Source organism: Microcaecilia unicolor, chromosome 2 (genome assembly GCF_901765095.1).
Source record: "Microcaecilia unicolor chromosome 2, aMicUni1.1, whole genome shotgun sequence".
NCBI classification, from domain to species: Eukaryota; Metazoa; Chordata; class Amphibia; order Gymnophiona; family Siphonopidae; genus Microcaecilia; species Microcaecilia unicolor.
Window position 1 is genome coordinate 114135305 of NC_044032.1, and position 20231 is coordinate 114155535.

At 39.2% G+C, this 20231-nt stretch overlaps 1 protein-coding gene across 3 annotated transcripts in view; it reads right to left on the reverse strand.

Annotated features, from left to right (window-relative positions):
* The window catches only part of CMYA5 (cardiomyopathy associated 5), a 146644-nt gene that overhangs the window by 87903 nt on the left and 38510 nt on the right, over nucleotides 1-20231 (reverse strand). For 2 of the 3 annotated variants that reach the window (XR_003940984.1, XM_030193227.1), the window contains exons 2-3: nucleotides 13750-15424; nucleotides 5350-13077 (exon numbers count right to left, since the gene is read on the reverse strand). Coding sequence is in view for 2 of the 3 variants with exons in the window: in XM_030193227.1 (XP_030049087.1) it covers nucleotides 5350-13077; nucleotides 13750-15424 (9403 nt within the window). In the remaining variant the exon portion in view is untranslated. The remainder of the gene's footprint in view (nucleotides 1-5349; nucleotides 13078-13749; nucleotides 15425-20231) is intronic. The other variant, XM_030193228.1, reaches the window with a different exon arrangement.

The following is a 20231-nucleotide window of genomic DNA, read 5'->3' on the forward strand; positions in this document are numbered from 1 at the left end:
TACTTATGAATATTCAGGAAAGAGATTTGCATGCAGAGAACAGTGCCAAAAGAAGCCCTATCACTAAATGAGGGAGACAGACCATGGCTAAAGGATCAACGCTAATATTTCAAAAGAAAACAGGGATCAGGGCTTCGCCTCACGAGTTCGCCCAAGGAGCACGTTCTGCTCCTTGTGTGTGCTCCTTCAGCATGAGCCCGCGGTGCGAAACGCTACAGAAGATTTGTTAAAATAGTGCTCCACCAGGGTCAACTTTGCTGAAGTTGGACATCACATGATGTAGGAGAGAGCAAAAAAATCCTCTGTTTCAGCAGCGGGAAAACAAAGTCCGGTCAGATGAAACATCGGACATCACATGATGTAGGAGTGGGTGGGACAATCAGCTGTTTTCGGCAGCAGGAGAACAGAGTCCAGTGAGATAGAATGTCGGACGTCACATGATGTAGGAGTGGGAGGGGAAAATCAGCTATTTTCGGCAGTGGGAGAACAGAATCCGGTGAGACAGAACCTCCTTGGCTTCAGCTTTTTGACATCATGCCATCTCCTGTTCTCTAACCTCTACTTGTTAATTTTCCATAGCATGAGTACCAAGTACATATTCTGCCAAGCAAAACATAATTTCTATCATGTACTCTTAATGCCATTTCCCTTCAATGAGCATTGAACCATATATAAATAACATGAAACATAATTAACCTTAGCAATCATAACAATATGCAGTAAATAAGAAAAGTAGCTGAAAATATCAGTGTATGAAACTGGATTCCAGAGAGCAACAAGAGGCTGTAAGTATCTTCTATACTAGATACACCACCCAGTTTAACAAACACCAGGCCAGATTTTCAGCCAGTATGGCAACTAGAGTTGTACTGAAATAGCACATTTTACTATTCAGCCGAATATGAACAATGAAAAATATTATGGCCGAATACAAATACCAAATGCGAATAATGGGTGTTGAGCTTTGATATAACAAATAATAAAAGAAGCAATGTGAAATTAGAGATCAAGTGTTTATTAACACAGTAGAGCCCCAGAATATTCATATTTGAATTTAAATCACTATTCAGCTGAATACAAATAATGTATTCGGGGCACTATTCAGGGCTGAATCGAATCGAATACAAACATTTTGTACCCTAATGGCAACTGCATTAATTTAAGTGTCAGTGCTTAAATTAATGCATATATCCAGTTCCACTATCCATGTAGGTAGCATACTGAATATACAGATTGTGAAATGGCCATGCTGGTACTATAAGTTATCTGAGTAGTGACTGAATATTGCTGTTAACCAGATCATTTTTCCATCTGCTCTCACTGCTTCAAACCGAATCCCTTTTTATACAGATAATATTGGGCCAGTCAGTCAGATTTCCAGCTGGATACTATCTACAGGAATTGGATGCACTTAAAGCAGCTTCTAGGACTGCACAGAATCATACCAACTTCTCACCACTGCCTCAAAGGATAAAACCACCTAAGAATAGATGGTTCACGGTAGGCTCAGGCAGACTTCATTATGTGACACAGAAGCATCCGCCTTCACAAGTGTTGCCCCTACAGAATTCATTTGCTCCACTACAGCACTGTGATGTTCCTGAAAATAGAACTGAGGCAGAAGAAAAAGCAATGAAGATGGAACAAAAAGATATGAAGGTACCCAAAGAGAAAAGACACCCCCAAATCACTAATGTTGAAACACATACCAGGAAACTGTTGCTACTAGGGGATTCCATTACAGAGACATTAACTTTGAAACACAGTTCAAGGGGCCATGCAAAGTGAAATGCCTTCCAGGCTCTTCCGCTACCAGGAGTACCAAGCAAATCATTTCTTCTCTGATTATAGAGCTTAAGGAGTCAAACACTGATGTTGTTATCCACCTGGGAACAAATGACTTGTCCAGTAATACCCCACTTACCATGCAGAGAGCTTTTCAGGAGCTAAAACCTTTGATACAAACAATAGCTTTCTCTGAAGTACTACCTACCTTTGGAAAGGGAGAGAAAAGATTGCAAAGTACTGAGAATTTCAATAGCTGGCTCAAAGCCTGGTGTCACCAAGAAGGATTTAGGTACATAGGAGGATGGGGCAATACATGGAAAAACAAAAGACTATACTGTAACGATGGGCTGCATTTCACTGAGGCAGGGAAAAAATCCTTGGGGAGAAATTCAGACAATATATTTCTAGGCATTTAAACTAGAAGGCGCGGGTGGCATATGGAGGCAGTTCACTTCAAGTTCACCCCCAGCTAAAGACAAGATGCATCAGTAGAAAAGAAAGCAATGAAAACAACAATCTTAGCAAATCACTTCTTACCAATGCAGCAGGAAGTGAGACTAAACAACAAACTAAACAGAAGAAAAAAATTCCACAGAAATGTAGATGGAAAGCGATGACCACAAATGCTCGCAGTCTAAGAAATAAAGTTCATGACCTTCAAGCCCTGAGGTCGGAGGCAGACTTAGACATTGTTGCAATCACGGAGACATGGCTCAATGGTTCCCATGAATGGGATGCAAACATACCAGGATATAATCTATTTAGGAAGGATAGAGATGGTCGTAAAGGTGGAGGAGTAGCTCTGTATGTGAGAAATGATATCGCAGCGACTAAAATGACAGGGACCTGGGGAAAGGAAGAAGCGATATGGATCACCTTAAAAAAGAGATTATAGAACCTCTGTCCACATGGGTGTTGTCTACAGACCTCCGACACAATTGGAGGAACTAGATAAAGATCTGATCACAGATATTCAAAAGCTGGGAAAGAAGAGAGAGGTGCTGTTGCTGGGAGATTTCAATCTGCCGGATGTAGATTGGAAGGTTCCATCTGCGGAATCAGATCTGGTGCTCACAAATGGGGATAGTGTGTCAAATGTCCGAGTGGGTGCCTACTTGGGCAGCAGTGACCATCAAACGGTTTGGTTTGATATGACAGCTGAAGTGGAGGGCAGCCACTCAAAGTCCTGGATTTCAAGCGTGCTGACTTTAGTAAAATGGGGGAATACCTGAGGAAGGAGCTGATGGGCTGGGAGGACGAACGAGAAGTGGAAGGACAGTGGTCCAGGCTGAAAGAAGCTATAAATAGGGCCACAAACCTTTATGTAAGGAGAGTAAATAAAAGCAAGAGAAAAAGGAAACCGATATGGTTCTCCAAGCAAGTGGCTGAGAAAATAAAGGCTAAAGAGTTGGCGCTCCTGAAATACAGAAAAATTCAAGAAGAGGAACACGGAGAGGAATACCAGATGAAACTGAAAGAAGCCAAGAAAGAGATATGTCTAGTGAAAGTGCAAGCGGAAGAACAAATGGCTAGAAAGGTAAGGAGGGGTGACAAAAATTTCTTCAGGTATATTAGTGAAAGGAGGAAGACTAAAAAGGGAATTGTGAGACTGAAAGATGCTGCGAACCGCTATGTAGATAATGATGAAGAAAAAGCAAATTTGCTAAATAGATACTTTTGTTCTGTTTTCACAGAAGAAAATCCTGGAGAAGGACCACAGTTGACTGGCAAAAGTACATACGAGAATGGAGTGGATATAGCACCATTCACGGAAGAGAGTGGTATGAACAACTTGAAAATCTAAAGGTGGACACAGCCATGGGACCGGACAGGATCCACTCCAGGATATTGAGGGAGCTCAGAGAGGTTCTGGCGGGTCCCCTTAAAGATTTGTTTAATAAATCCTTGGAGACGGGAGAGGTTCCGTGAGATTGGAGAACAGCGGATGTGGTCCCTCTTCACAAAAGTGGTGATAGGGAAGAAGCCAGAAACCACAGGCCGGTGAGCCTCACTTCGGTTATTGGAAAAGTAATGGAAGCGATGCTGAAGGAAAGGATAGTGAATTTCCTGGAAGCCAATAAGTTGCAAGATCTGAGACAACATGATTTTACCAAAGGTAAATCGTGCCAAATGAATCTCATTGAATTCTTTGACTGGGTGACCAGAGAACTGAATCAAGGACATGCTATAGACGTAATCTACTTAGATTTCAGCAAAGCTTTTGACACGGTTCCCCACAGGAGGCTCTTAAATAAACTTGACAGGCTGAAGATAGGACCCGACGTGGTGAACTGGATTAGGAACTGGTTGACGGATAGACATAATGGAATTCGCTCAGATGAGGAAAAGTTGAGTAGTAGAGTGCCTCAGAGATCGGTGCTGGGGTCGATTCTGTTCAATATATATGTGAGTGACATTGCCGAAGGGTTAGAAGGTAAAGTTTGCCTTTCTGCAGATGATACTAAGATTTGTAACAGAGTGGACACCCGGGAGGGAGTGGAAAACATGAAAAAGGATCTGCAAAAGCTAGAAGAATGGACTAAGATTTGGCAATTAAAATTCAATGCGAAGAAATGCAAAGTGATGCACTTAGGGAGAAGAAATCCACGGGAGACGTATGTGTTAGGCGGTGAGAGTCTGATATGTACAGACGGGGAGAGGGATCTTGGGGTGATAGTATCTGAGGATCTGAAGGCGATGAAACAGTGTGACAAGGTGGTGACCAGCAGAAGAAAGGAGGTGTTGATGCCCCTGTATAAGTCATTGGTGAGGCCCCACCTGGTGTATTGTGTTCAGTTTTGGAGGCCGTATCTTGCTAAGGATGTAAAAGAATTGAAGCGGTGCAAAGAAAAGCTACAAAAATGGTATGGGATTTGCGTTACAAGACGTATGAGGAGAGACATGCTGACTTGAACATGTATACCCTGGAGGAAAGGAGAAACAGGGGTGATATGATACAGACGTTCAAATATTTGAAAGGTATTAATCCGCAAACTAACCTTTTCCGTAGATGGGAAGGTGGTAGAACTAGAGGACATGAAATGAGATTGAAGGGGGGCAGACTCAAGAAAAATGTCAGGAAGTATTTTTTCATAGAGAGAGTGGTGGATACTTGGAATTCCCTCCCGCGGGAGGTGGTGGAGATGAAAAAGGTAACGGAGTTCAAAAATGCGTGGGATAAACATAAAGGAATCCTGTTCAGAAGAAATGGATCCTCAGAAGCTTAGTGGAGATTGGGTGGCAGAGCCGGTGGTGGGAGGCGGGGCTAGTGCTGGGCAGACTTCTACGGTCTCTGCTCTGAAAATGGCAAATGCAAATCAAGGTCAGGTATACACATAAAGAAGCACATATGAGTTTATCTTGTTGGGCAGACTGGATGGACCGTACAGGTCTTTCTCTGCCGTCATCTACTATGTTACTATTATGTATATGTTCTCATAATACATAGATAGAAAAGTTAAATGTTCATTAGTTGCCAGTGAACATATAACTTTTTTTGACTAGCAGACCAATTTTGTAAATATGTTATCAATTGTAAAAAATATTTATGCTTATTCTTACCATCATCTCAGCAACAACATTATCCAGTGATGTCACTTCATGGTCTTTGTGCGCTCCAAAAATCTTGTCAATGGCAGAGATTGGGCATCTGCACGTGTAGCAGTAAGTATTGATTTGAGACTTTTTCAACTCTTTCTCAGAGTAATTTTCAGACAATTCTGTTGTTAGCATCTCAGAGTCTATTATCTCAAATCCTGAATCTTCTTGTTCATGTTCAGAAGGGACATGCAGCTCTGCATCACTAACAAAGTCATAAGTACTTTCACTAGCATGATCAAAAGACTCTCTGTCCTCTGAAAATATAACCTCGTCATTTGTATAATCTGAGAGCAATTCATCCTGTAATAGCTCATCATGAGTAATAACATCATAGTCCATCAACTCTTCAGCTTCTTCACTGTAATCAATACGTTGCTCCCTTTTGGTTTCTGATGGTCTCTGAATGTCCTCTAGTTGGCAAACAGAATTTTGTAAGCCTAGGTTATCAATCACTTTATCAGAATGAATTTCAAATTTTGAAAGTGGTGACATATTTTCTTCTACACTTTGCAAGGTTCCATCTTCTGTAATTAATTTAGTAGCATTATCTAGTCCATACATGTTTATTTTTCCCTCTTCTTCACATTTTTCAAACAAATCTGGTCTTTCAGAAGATTTATATACACCCTTTTTAAGTTGTACATTTTGGAAATCAGCAGTTTCACATGGATCAAAACTGGTTAATTCATCTTCACGAGACACGGATGTTTCACAAGTTATTCCAGTTTGATGAGCAGAGCAAATTTTATTTCTTACAAAGAGATTATTTTTCTCTTCAACCTGTACATCCAACCTATACTGATCTCTAACATTTTCCTCTTTTTGAACATATATAGACTGCTGCTCTTTTTCTTCATATACATCAGTAATTCCCTTGGGAATATTTCCAAGCAATTCCTCATTTAAAACTTCTGATACCTTAAGCTGCTCTGGCTCAACTTCAGTCAGACCTTTCTTGGTTTTTTGAGATTCTGCTACGTCAACTGGAATTTCATCTCTTAGAATATATTTTTCAAAATATATTCCAGTTCCATCATCTGTATCGGAATTTCTGCAGGGTAAGGACGTTTCAGAATCTAAGCTGTCTTCATCAGACTGCCCATTATTTTTTTTGCTTGTATCTCCTGTTGCATCCTCATAGAGATCTTTATATAAAAATGCTAAAGCAGGGGGTTCTTCCAGAAGCTCTGGGTCAATGTATTTAACATTTACAGGAAAGAATGGGGAACGTGTTAATACTCCTTCTTCAGTAGTAAATAAAGATTTTCCTTCTGATTTTAGATCTTTATCCACTGTATTTTTGTCTGCTTTAGTCTCACTGTCAAAAGTCTTTTGAACTTTTAGAACTTTACGAGAGTTTAAAGGAGATGGTAGATCATTCTCTTTTGTAGTTCCATAAAATGCTTCATCAAAATCATAATATTCAGATTCCAACATGCCAACATCAGAACTTTTAGTCAAAGAAACACATTCTTCAGCCTTCTCTGGGTTTTCTTTCACAACATCAACTAAAGCTTGTTTGTCTGGAAATGTTTTTATGTTGACCTCAGTTGGAACATTGTCATCAATTAAAGTATATTTTTCAAAGTAGTCCATATCACCGATACTTTTCTGACTTTTTAAAACTGGAGTGACTTCCTTCTCAAGTTCTTTATTTCCAGTATCATTTTCTATCAATAGTTCTTTTGGTTTAGTACCATCCTTCTTCTTGTCTACAATGTTTGCATCAGATTGATGATCAGAATCTTTATCACCTACACCCAGCAATGGTTTTGTTTCGAATATAGGATTTTCTTCTAAGTATTCTAATTTATCTTGCATGTGTTTGCTCTCTTCTTGATCCACTGAAGAAATCTGTGGGGGAGCAAGGATATTTAATATCTCATAGCCTTCGGAAACAATACTGAACACATTTGTTTGTGATTCAAGATCATTTGTATCTCTGAGTATTTCCCCAGGCTCCTTTAATTGAGTAGTGGCAGGTATATTTGGTGGATACACCATTTCTGCTTCTTTTGCAATTTCATTAACACTTGGTATTTGCTGACGGTCTGAAAACAGGTTACACACTACTTTATCTGTCACGGGTGAATACAAGAGTGGTTCATTGGTATCATGAATTTGCTCAGTTTGTCTGTTATTGGAAAACTGGGTTGAAGCTAAATCAGGTGTCAAAGGCAAATCTGGTACAGAATGACTTCTGTGACTTTCTGCTTTGTGGAAAGTATTATATAAATGAGTCTGTGGCCTATTTGTTAATGTGTCTACCATCCCAGATGAGTGATATAGAGTTCCTTGTTTCTCCGATTCATTGACATGGTCTACTGAAAGATCACAAGATTTTTCTAATCTTAAATTTATCACTTCATGTGAAAATGATGGACTTGCCGTCTTCTCTGCTTGATCCATTACATATGAGGAACTAGACCTTGGTTGCTTTGACTTACGCTTTGCTGGAACTGGTGAATAAAGATGACTGCCTTGCTTCTTCTTTTCATCAGTGAGATATGATGAAAGGCATTGGGCCTCTTCATGCTTAAATTCTGATGTAACTGGTAAAGAAACTCCAGTGTCTTGTTTCTCTGTTTTATCCATCTCATATGATGAAACAGATTTTTTCTGTTCGACAATGAAGTTCACTATCTCAGGTAAAGAAGACAGAATGCTTTTTGTCTCTGCTTCATCTTCAAAGTATGAAGTAAATGCTGCTTCATCCATCACTGAGTCTGCAACCTTAGAAAAAGGAAGATATATTTCATGTTCATTAGATTTTTCAGTAAGTGATGCCTCTTTTGACCCTTTGGACTCTCTGTTTGCTATTTCTGGAGAAACAACTTTAATTTCTTCGTTTTCTACTTCCTCAGTAACATGTGATAGTAAAGGTTTCGACATTTCTGATAACAACTTTGCTGCAATTGGCAAACACACTTGTTTCTCGGCCTCATCAGTAACATATGGAATAGGTTCTTTCGCTTCAAACACCAAATTTACTGCCTTGGGTGGTAAAGAAGGACTTCCTTGTTTTGCTGCTTCAACCACAGGACATGATGAAATGGACTTTGCAGGCTCTGAAAATAAGAATGCTTCCTCTTGCAAATAAGATAACTTTTGTTTTCTGTCTGTTGTTTCAAGGGGTGTTATATGATTTCTGGACATCTCATTAAATTCAACATTTATGGCAGTATCATCTTTTTCAAAGTCAAAATGTTCAGGATGTGGAAAATCTGAGGAGGAAGGGATTTGGTTTAAGGATCCTATAAGGTCTGTAATTTCTTCATGTGAAGATGATAGACTTGTTTTCTTTTCTGCTTGATCCATAACACATGAGGAAATAGACCTTGATTGTTTTGACTTACGCTTTGCTGGAACTGGTGAATAGAGGTGAGTGCCTTGTTTCTTTGTTTCATCAGTGAGGCATGATGAAAGATGTTGGGCCTCTTCAGACTTAAATTCTGATGTTACTGGTAAAGAAACTCCAGTATCTTGTTTCTCTGTTTTATCCGTATCATAGGATGGAGTAGATTTTTTCTGTTCAATTATGAAGCTCACAATCTCAGGTATAGAAGACAGAACGTTTTTCGTGTCTGTTTCATCTTCAAAATATGAAGTAAATGCTGCTTCATTCATTACTGTGTCTGCAGTCTTAGAAAAAGGAACGTATATTTCATGCTCATTTGATTTCTCAGTAAGTGATGCCTCTTTGGATGCTATGCTTGCTGTTTCTGGAAAACAATCTTCAATTTCCTCCTTTTCTACCTCCTCAGTAAGATGTGATAGAAAACGTTCTGACTGTTCTGATAACAACTTTGCTGCAATTGGCATACACACTTGTTTTTCTGCTTCATCAGTAATATATGGAATAGGTTCTTTCTCTTCAGACACCAAATTTACTGCCTTGGGTGGTAAAGGAGGACTTCCTTGCTTTGCTGCTTCAACCACAGGACATGATGAAATGGAATTTTCAGGCTCTGAAAATAAGAATGATTCCTCATGCGAATAAGATAACTTTTGTTTTCTGTCTATTCTTTCAAGGGCTGTTATGTGATTTCTGGACATCTCATTAAATTCAACATTTATTATATCAGGTTGAATATTATGAATGCCAGTATCATCTTTTTCAAAGTCAAAATGTTCAGGATGTGAATAATCTGAGGAGGAAGGGATTTGGTTTAAGAATCCTTTAAGGTCTGTAATTTGTTCATGTGAAGATGATAGACTTGTTTTCTTTTCTGCTTGATCCATAACACATGAGGAAATAGACCTTGATTGTTTTGACTTACGCTTTGCTGGAACTGGTGAATAGAGGTGAGTGCCTTGTTTCTTTGTTTCATCAGTGAGACATGATGAAAGACTTTGGGCCTCTTCAGACTTAAATTCTGATGTTACTGGTAAAGAAACTCCAGTATCTTGTTTCTCTGTTTTATCCGTATCATAGGATGGAGTAGATTTTTTCTGTTCAATTATGAAGCTCACAATCTCAGGTATAGAAGACAGAACATTTTTTGTGTCCATTTCGTCTTCAAAATAAGAAGTAAATGCTGCTTCATCCATTACTGTGTCTGCAGTCTTAGAAAAAGGAACATATATTTCATGCTCATTTGATTTCTCAGTAAGTGATGCCTCTTTGGATGCTATGCTTGTTGTTTCTGGAAAAAAATCTTTAATTTCCTCCTTTTCTACCTCCTCAGTAAGATGTGATAGAAAACGTTCTGACTGTTCTGATAACAACTTTGCTGCAATTGGCATACACACTTGTTTTTCTGCTTCATCAGTAATATATGGATTAGGTTCTTTCTCTTCAGACACCAAATTTACTGCCTTGGGTGGTAAAGGAGGACTTCCTTGATTTACTGCTTCAACCACAGGACATGATGAAATGGACTTTGCAGGCTCTGAAAATAATAATGATTCCTCTTGCAAATAAGATAACTTTTCTTTTCTGTCTTTTCTTTCAAGGGGCAATATGTGATTTCCAGACATCTCATTAGATTCAGTATTTCTTAGATCATGTTGAACATTATGAAAGGTAGTATCATCATTTTCAAAGTCAAAATGTTCAGGTTGTGGAAAACATGAGGAGAAAGACGTTTGGTTTAAAGATCCTTTAAGGTCTGTATTTTGTTCATGTGAAGATGATGGACTTGTTTTCTCTTCTGCTTGACTGATAACAAATGGAGAAATAGACTTTGATTGTTTTGACTTACGCTTTGCTGGAACTGGTGAATAGAGACGAGTGCCTTGATTCTTTATTTCATTAGTGAGACATTGGGCCTCTTCAGACTTAAATTCTGATGTAACTGGCAAAGAAACTCCAATGTCGTGTTTCTCTGTTTTAGCCATATCATAGGATGGAGTAGATTTTTTCTGTTCAATTATAAGGTTTACAATCTCAGGTATAGAAGACAGAACATTTTTTGGCTCTGTGTCATCTTCAAAGTATGAAGTAAATGCTGCTTCATCCATCACTGAGTCTACAGTCTTAGAAAAAGGAAGACATATTTCATGTTGGTTTGATTTCTCAGTAAGTGATGCCTCTTTGGACTCTATGTTTGCCGTTTGTGGGGAATAAACTTTCACTTCCTCCATTTCCACCTCCTCAGTAGGATGTGATAGCAAAGGTTTTGACTGTTCTGATAACAACTTTGCTGCAATTGGCAAATGCATTTGTTCCTCAGCATCATCAGTGGCATATGGTATAGGTTCTTTCTCTTCAGATACCAAATTTACTGCCTTGTGTAGTAAATTTGGACTTCCTTGCTTTGCTGCTTCATCAACTGGACATGACGAAATGGACTCTGCATACTCTTTGATTATGTACGATTCCTCATGCAAATAAGATAAACTTTGTTTTCTGTCTGTTTTCTCAATGGGTGATATGTGTTGTCCGGACATCTTATTAGATTCAGTATTTATTGGATCAGGTTGAACTTTATGAATGGTAGTACCATCATTTTCAATGTCAAAATGTTGAGGTTGTGGAAAATCTGAGGAGAAAGGTATTTGGTTTAAGGATCCTTTAAAGTCTGAATTTTGTTCCTGTGAGGATGATGGACTTGTTTTCTTTTGTGCTTGATTCACAACACATGTAGAAATGGACTTGGATTGTTTTGACTTCCGCTTTGCTGGAACTGGTGAATAGAGATGAGTGCCTTGATTCTTTATTTCATCAGGAAGACATTGGGCCTCTTCAGACTTAAATTCTGATGTAACCGGCAAAGAAACTCCAATGTCTTGTTTCTCTGTTTCATCCATTTCATAGGATGTAGTAGATTTTTTCTGTTCAATTATGAAGCTCACAATCTCAGGCATAGAAGACTGAACATTTTTCGTCTCTGTTTCATCTTCAAAGTATGAAGTAAAAGCTGCTTCATCCATCACCGAGTCTGCAGTGTTAGAAAAAGGAAGACATATTTCATGTTCATTTGATTTCTCAGTAAGTGATGCCTCTTTGGACTCTATGTTTGCCATTTCTGGGGAATAAACTTTCATTTCCTCCTTTTCCACCTCCTGAGTAGGATGTGATAACAAAGGTTTTGACTGTTCTGATAACAACTTTGCAGGCAAACACACTTGTTTCTCAGCTTCATCAGTAACATGTGGTATAGGTTCTTTCTCTTCAGGCACCAAACTTACTGCCATGGGTGGTAAAGGAGGACTTCCTTGCTTTGCTGCTTCATCAGTAGAACGTGGTAAAATAGATTTTGCATGCTCTGTGATTAAGTGTGATTCCTCTTGCAAATAAGATAAATTTTGTTTTCTGTCTGTTCTGTCAAGGGGCAATATGTGATTTCCAGACATCTCATTAGATTCAGTATTTCTTAGATCATGTTGAACATTATGAAAGGTAGTATCATCATTTTCAAAGTCAAAATGTTCAGGTTGTGGAAAACATGAGGAGAAAGGCGTTTGGTTTAAAGATCCTTTAAGGTCTGTATTTTGTTCATGTGAAGATGATGGACTTGTTTTCTCTTCTGCTTGATTCATAACAAACAGAGAAATAGACTTTGATTGTTTTGATTTACGCTTTGCTGGAACTGGTGAATACAGACGAGTGCCTTGATTCTTTATTTCATTAGTGAGACATTGGGCCTCTTCAGACTTAAATTCTGATGTAACCGGCAAAGAAACTCCAATGTCTTGTTTCTCTGTTTCATCCATTTCATAGGATGTAGTAGATTTTTTCTGTTCAATTATAAGGTTTACAATCTCAGGTATAGAAGACAGAATATTTTTTGGCTCTGTGTCATCTTCAAAGTATGAAGTAAATGCTGCTTCATCCATCACTGAGTCTACAGTCTTAGAAAAAGGAAGACATATTTCATGTTGGTTTGATTTCTCAGTAAGTGATGCCTCTTTGGACTCTATGTTTGCCATTTCTGGGGAAGAAACTTTCATTTCCTCCTTTTCCACCTCCTCAGTAGGATGTGATAACAAGGATTTTGACTGTTCTGATAACAACTTTGCTGGCAAACGCACTTGTTCCTCTGCTTCATCAGTGACATATGGTATAGGTTCTTTCTCTTCAGATACCAAATTTACTGCCTTGTGTAGTAAAGAAGGACTTCCTTGCTTTGCTGCTTCATTAACTGGACATGACGAAATGGACTCTGCATACTCTTTGATTAAGTATGATTCCTCATGCAAATAAGATAAACTTTGTTTTCTGTCTGTTTTCTCAATGGGTGATATGTGTTGTCCGGACATCTCATTAGATTCAGTATTTATTGGATCAGGATGAACTTTATGAATGGTAGTATCATCATTTTCAATGTCAAAATGTTCAGGTTGTGGAAAATCTGAGGAGGAGGGGGTTTGGTTTAAGGATCCTTCAAGATCTGTATTTTGTTCATGCAAAGATGATGGACTTGTTTTCTCGTTTGCTTGATTCATAACAAATGGTGAAATAGACTTTAATTGTTTTGACTTCTGCTTTGCTGGAACTGGTGAATAGAGATGAGTGTCTTGATTCTTTATTTCATCAACAAGACATTGGGCCTCTTCAGACTTAAATTCTGATGTAACCGGCAAAGAAACTCCAATGTCTTGTTTCTCAGTTTTATCCATATCATAGGATGCAGTAGATTTTTTCTGTTCAATTATGAAGTTCACAATCTCAGGTATAGAAGACAGAACATTTTTCGTCTCTGTTTCATCTTCAAAGTATGAAGTAAAAGCTGCTTCATCCATCACCAAGTCTGCAGTGTTAGAAAAAGGAAGACATATTTCATGTTCATTTGATTTCTCAGTAAGTGATGCCTCTTTGGACTCTATGTTTGCCATTTCTGGGGAATACACTTTAATTTCCTCCTTTTCCACCTCCTCAGTAGGATGTGATAACAAGGAGTTTGACTGTTCTGATATGTGTTGTCCGGACATCTCATTAGATTCAGTATTTATTGGATCAGGTTGAACTTTATGAATGGTAGTATCATCATTTTCAATGTCAAAATGTTCAGGTTGTGGAAAATCTGAGGAGGAGGGGGTTTGGTTTAAGGATCCTTCAAGATCTGTATTTTGTTCATGCAAAGATGATGGACTTGTTTTCTCGTCTGCTTGATTCATAACAAATGGTGAAATAGACTTTGATTGTTTTGACTTCTGCTTTGCTGGAACTGGTGAATAGAGATGAGTGTCTTGATTCTTTATTTCATCAACAAGACATTGGGCCTCTTCAGACTTAAATTCTGATGTAACTGGCACAGAAACCCCAATGTCTTGTTTCTCAGTTTTATCCATATCATAGGATGTAGTAGATTTTTTCTGTTCAATTATGAAGTTCTCAATCTCAGGCATAGAAGACAGAACATTTTTCGTCTCTGTTTCATCTTCAAAGTATGAAGTAAATGCTGCTTCATCCATCGCTGAGTCTGTAGTCTTAGAAAAGGGAAGATATATTTCATGTTTGTTTGATTTCTCTGTAAGTGATGCCTCTTTGGATGCTATGTTTGTTATTTTGGGGGAATAAACTTTAATTTCCTCCTTTTCTACATCATCGGTAGGATGTGATAAAGGTTTTGGCTGTTCTGATATAAACTTTGTTGTGATTGGCAAACACACTTGTTTCTCAGCTTCATCAGTAACATATGAAATTGGTTCTGTCTCATCAGGCACCAAATTTACTGCCTTGACTGGTAAAGAAGGATTTTGCTTTGCTGCTTCATCAATAGAACGTGGTAAAATAGATTTTGCATGCTCTGTGATTAAGTGTGATTCCTCTTGCAAATAAGATAACTTTTGTTTTCCGTCTGTTCTGTCAAGGCGCGATATGTGATTTCCAGACATCTCATTAGATTCAGTATTTCTTAGATCAGGCTGAACATTATGAATGGTAGTATCTTCTTTTTCAAAGTCAAAATGTTCAGGTTGTGGAAAATATGAGGAGGAAGGAGTTTGGTTTAAAGATCCTTTAAGGACTGTATTTTCTTCCCTCTTCACTTTAGTTGATAAATCTGGAGCATTAGGAACTGGTTTTTGTGATAAACATGGAGGTACTTGTGGATATTCTGACACAGAATCAATCTTCTTTAGTTTAGATTTTACTGGTGCTTTATAAGTTGGTATTCCTGTTTGAGGTGTGTCTTCTTTACTCATAGACTTAGTTGTAATGAGACCATGTGAAATTGGTTCTTCTGCAATACCAAGTTTACATTCTGAATCTTTTGTTCCAACTACCCTTTTTGATTCCTGAACTCTGCTTTCAAAGGAATAATGCCTTTTGTGGCTCAAATCTCCCTTCACACGTGAGGACAGCAATGCACGGCCTGAGGATTTCAAAACTTTCTTCCTGCGAATTTTATCTTCATCCATGATAAAAACAATTCTTCCTGGAGGTGAGCCTACAGATGAACTTTCCATACTGTACACATCAGATGTAGTACTAGCTTCTGATGCCCAGGGTGTAGAACATCTACTTGAGCTGGTCTCCCAAATTATTCCACTGTCTTCACACTGGACAGTCACCATCGAAAAGGAAGGATTAGACATGATGCATTGCAGCTTGGGTTTCACATCTTCAGACTGAGTAATGTCCTTTAAACTGCAAGGAACATGTAAAATCAAATAATAATGCACCAAAATGGCAAATAACAATGCAATTAATACATTTAGCTATCATGCATGTAACAGCAAACATAAGAAAAAGTACTCTCATATTTTATGAAGCTAACGTACACACACTATTTTAATAGTGAAAAATTAAAATATGTTTCAGTATAATAGAAAACTGCTTCAGAATCTTAAAGTTCACCCCAAAAAATAAGAATCCGAAATAATCTAATTAATATGGTGAAATCTTACAAGCAAGTTACAAACTACTAACACCTTAATTAAGACTAAACTGAAAGACATTTTTTAACAAATCTAAATTATGTCCATTTTAGACAAAGAAGTAAGGAGCTACCTAGTTTTGTGGTTCATTGACAATCATCTACACTATGATGAGGAAGAATGTGAGATTGATTCCTGGTTCAGGTCTTTTTTTTCCCTGAACTGGCCAACATTCTGGATACTATAATGTCCACAGCACTTGACAAGGCGGGGTCATATTCACTGTATAGTGGTGATATTTGGTGGCTCAATTTAGAACCCAAGATAGCAGAGTTCTGGAAGGAACCCTTCTGCATAACCTCCAGCCAAAGGATTGTCATTGCAGTGACTGGACCAAAGTAAAGTGACCTTCTCAGTTAATTTTCTAGTAGAGATGTACCATTACCATTAAAGGCCACACTTACAAATGTCATTTTGGGTGATAGTCGCTAATGTGTATAAAGGAAATAATACGCAATATTTGACACTTACAGGACAATTCTATATAGTATGCCAAATGTTAGGTGCTAATTAGGCACCAAACCTTTGCTGCTCTAACAGCATTTGACAGTTAAATGCCAAAATGGGGGTGAAATGGCAGTTAGATGCCTAAGAGCATTTAATCAATAACTTGACACCTAAGTGCTCTAGTGCATAACTGCAAAGGAGGCATTCACATGGGAGCGGCACGGGTGGGTAAAGGGCATTTTCATTGTACATTTTATTGAATACTATCAGTTCAGTACCTAAGTGCTACAGTTAGGCACTCACATTTACACCTGCCATAAAGCAAGTGTAAGTTGTGACATCTAAATTTTGGTGCCTAATTGTTGACTTATTCTAGTGGAGTGCAGGAGTAGGCCTAATGGTTAGTGCAATGGGCTGAGAACCTGGGGAACTGGATTCAATTCCTACCACAGCTCCTTGTGACTCTGTGCAAGTCCTTTAGCCCCTGATACAACCCCCCCTTAGATTATGAGTTCACTAGGGACTTGCATATTTCTTTCTTTCATTATTAATTAGGTGGCACACCAATTTGTTGTTCCAGAATACTAGCTTAGCACCTAGACTTTGGGTGCTTAATTTTTAATGCCCTTTATTGAATTGCCTCCTTATTCCTTAAGTCTATAAAAGTGGCCAAAAATTGAACACTTAAATTTGGGCGTGCACCCAATTTGTGCACTCAATTTAATTGAATAACGAGCAATTTAGCACCAATAATAGGCTTTTTAACAAGCAATTAATAGCACTAATTACATGCATAAATTTAGGCACAGGATCTGTGCCTAAAATTTACGCATGATCTGACAAAGGGGGTGTGGAAATGGGAGGGGCATGGGTGTAACAATTAATGTGTGTTGTTATAGAATAACGGGGATATGCGCCTAATGTAGGTGCATACATTTGTACCACATTTCAGTTGGTGCAAATGGCCACACCAACCCCTCTGTTTACTAAGCCATGCTTGCGGCTGCTGTGCGCTAATGCCGACACAGCCCATTCACTTTGGGCTGTGTCGGTATTGCTGTGCAGCAGCCACCAACATGGCTTAGTAAATGGGGGGGGGGGGGGAATTCCTGGGCATAAACACTATTCTATAAACTACACCTAACTTTAAGCGCGGCTTTTAGAATAGCGCTTTTTTTCTATGCCGATTTTTATGGCACCATTTATAATCTAGCTTTTAATCTGCATTAAATGGCAAAAATCACATGTTATTTTACTGCAGAGTACAATAATTCATGACAATGTATTATTTTAAGTGATTTATAATTCCTGGTTATGTCTAGTTTTCTACATGGGTAACAGTGGAAAAAACTAGACATAACCAGGAAAATCACTTAAAATAATACATTGTGATAAAACAAATACAATCTAATTTCATAAAACAGATCTAATTCTTGACCATTAGAAATTCACAAAACAAACATGTTTTAATCTGACACCTAAAATCCTTATAGTCTGTAACAGTTATTAATAAACTGGAAATTTCCTTGTCTAATTTTGCAGCCTGAAAGGAGAGCAGTTGTCCAATTGTTTGAGTTGTTTCTTACCCCTTAACAAGGAGAAGGTAAATGGATTGATATTGAGAGTGCTACTACTACTACTACTTAACATTTCTAAAGTGCTACCAGGGTCACGCAGCGCTGTACAATTTAACAAGGAAGGACAGTCCCTGCTCAAAGGAGCTTACAATCTAAAGGACAAAGTATGCAGTCAATCAAATTGGGGCAGTCTAGGTTTCCTGAATAGAGGTAAATGGTTATGTGCCAAAAGCTACATTGAAGACATAGGAGGTTGTAAAGCTTTAAACCTTTCTCCCCTCTTTGAAGTGGAATGTTTTTCAGAGGAGGAGCAACAAGATAATAATAGAACAACAACAACAGCACTTCTTGGAGAAGCAGTGACTGAGGTAATTTCAATGCAAAACTTTCAGTGACACTGCCACTGAATTTCTGGTGCTCCTTAAGGATTATAGCCTAAATGGACAATCAGCTGTAGACAAGAATATTATGGTTGGAGAATCAGAGAGGTTAGGGTTGATTTAAAGGGTAAAGTACTACATTGGGCAAATTTGAACTCAGCTCAGGCATCTAGTGGGCTTGTTTAAAATGTATGTCTTTTGTAAGATTTTCTATTAAAGTTAATATAGGCATTTCTGTGAATAGTTTATAGCTGATGTACAATAATTTAAGAGACAATTTTGTAGATTAATCATTGTTAATATATAGTGATCCTATATTTATAAGTGATGTATATAAATTGTGGAAATCCTGACAACCTGACTGACTGGGTGCTCTGAGAACTGGGCTAAGAACCACTGCTTAATAGAATAGGCTTCTGCTGGGCACCCTGTTATAGAAATTACCCCCTAGGAGGATGAGAAATATTCCTATAAGAAAACACTGAATACATGGAAGGGCGAATTTGGACGTTTTACACAAAACGTCCAAATTCTGAACAGGAAAGAAGGTCATTTTTGAAAAAAGAAAAACATCTATCTTTTTGTTCGAAAATAATATGGACATTTTATATTTTGGACGTTTTTGGGCTCATTTTTGAAAGAGAAGGGCGCCTATCTTTCGACACAAATCGGGAGATGGGCGTCCTCCCAGGGTCGCCCAAATCGGCATAATCGAAAGCCGATTTTGGGCGCCCTCAACTGATTTCCATCGCAGGGACGACCAAAGTTCCCGGGGGCATGTCAGAAGCATAGCGAAGGCGGGACTGGGGCATGCTTAACACATGGGCATCCTTGGCTGATAATGGAAAAAAAGAAGGGCATCCCTGACAATCACTTGGCTGACTTTACTTGGTCCTTTTTTTTACGACTAAGCCACAAAAATGTGCCTTAAATGACCAGATGACCACCAGAGGGAATTGGGGACGACCTCCCCTTACTCCCCCAGTGGTCACTAACCCCCTCCCACCCTAAAAAAATGTTAAAATATTTTTCCAGCCTCTATGCCAGCCTCAAATATCATACCCAGCTCCATGACAGCAGTATGCAGATCCCTGGAGCAGTTTTAGTGGGTACTGCAGTGCACTTCAGGCAGGCGGACCCAGGCCCATCCCCCCCTACCTGTTAAACTTGTGGTGGTAAATGTGAGCCCTCCAAAACCCACTGTACCCACATCTAGGTGCCCCCCTTCATCCCTAAGGGCTATGGTAGTGGTGTACAGTTGTGGGGAGTGGGTTTTGTGGGGCTCAGCACAAAAGGTAAGGGAGCTATGCACCTGGGAGCTTTTTCTGAAGTCCACTGCAGTGCCCCCTAGGGTGCCTGGTTGGTGTCCTGACATGTGAGGGGGACCAGTGCACTACGAATGCTGGCTCCTCCCACAACCAAAGGGCTTGCATTTGGTTGTTTCTGACATGGGCGTCCGGTTCCATTATCGCCGAAAATCGGGGACGGCCATCTCTAAGGTCAACCTAAATGTGGAGATTTGGGCGTCCCTGACTGTATTATTGAAACGAAAGATGACCGCCCCAGCTTGTTTCAATAATACGAGTTTCCCCGCCCCTTTGCGGGGACATCCTGCGAGGATGCCCGCAGGAAAACTTGGGCGCCCCGTTCGATTATGCCCCTCCAAGTGATTTGAATGTTTTGTTGTTGGGTCCATTAAAAAAAAACCTGTCCAAGTGCAAAACGTACAAAATCAAGCCATTGTGATGTAGGAGGAGCCAGCATTTTTAGTAGACTGGTCCCCCTGACATCCCAGGACAGCAATAGGGCACCCTAGGGGGCACTGCTGTGGACTTCATAAAATGCTCCTAGGTACACATCTGATCATTGCTCCCTTACTTTGTTTGCTGAGCCCCCCCCCCCAAAACCCACTACCCCCAACTGTACACCACTACCATAGCCCATATGGGTGAAGGGGGCTTCTATATGTGGGTACAGTGGGTTTCTGGTGAGTTCTGGAGGGCTTGCAGTTTCCTCCACAATTGTAACAGGTAGGGAGAGGTAGGAGGCTGGGCCCACCTGTCTGCAGTGCACTGCACCCACTACTAGACTATTCCAGGAACCTGCATGCTAT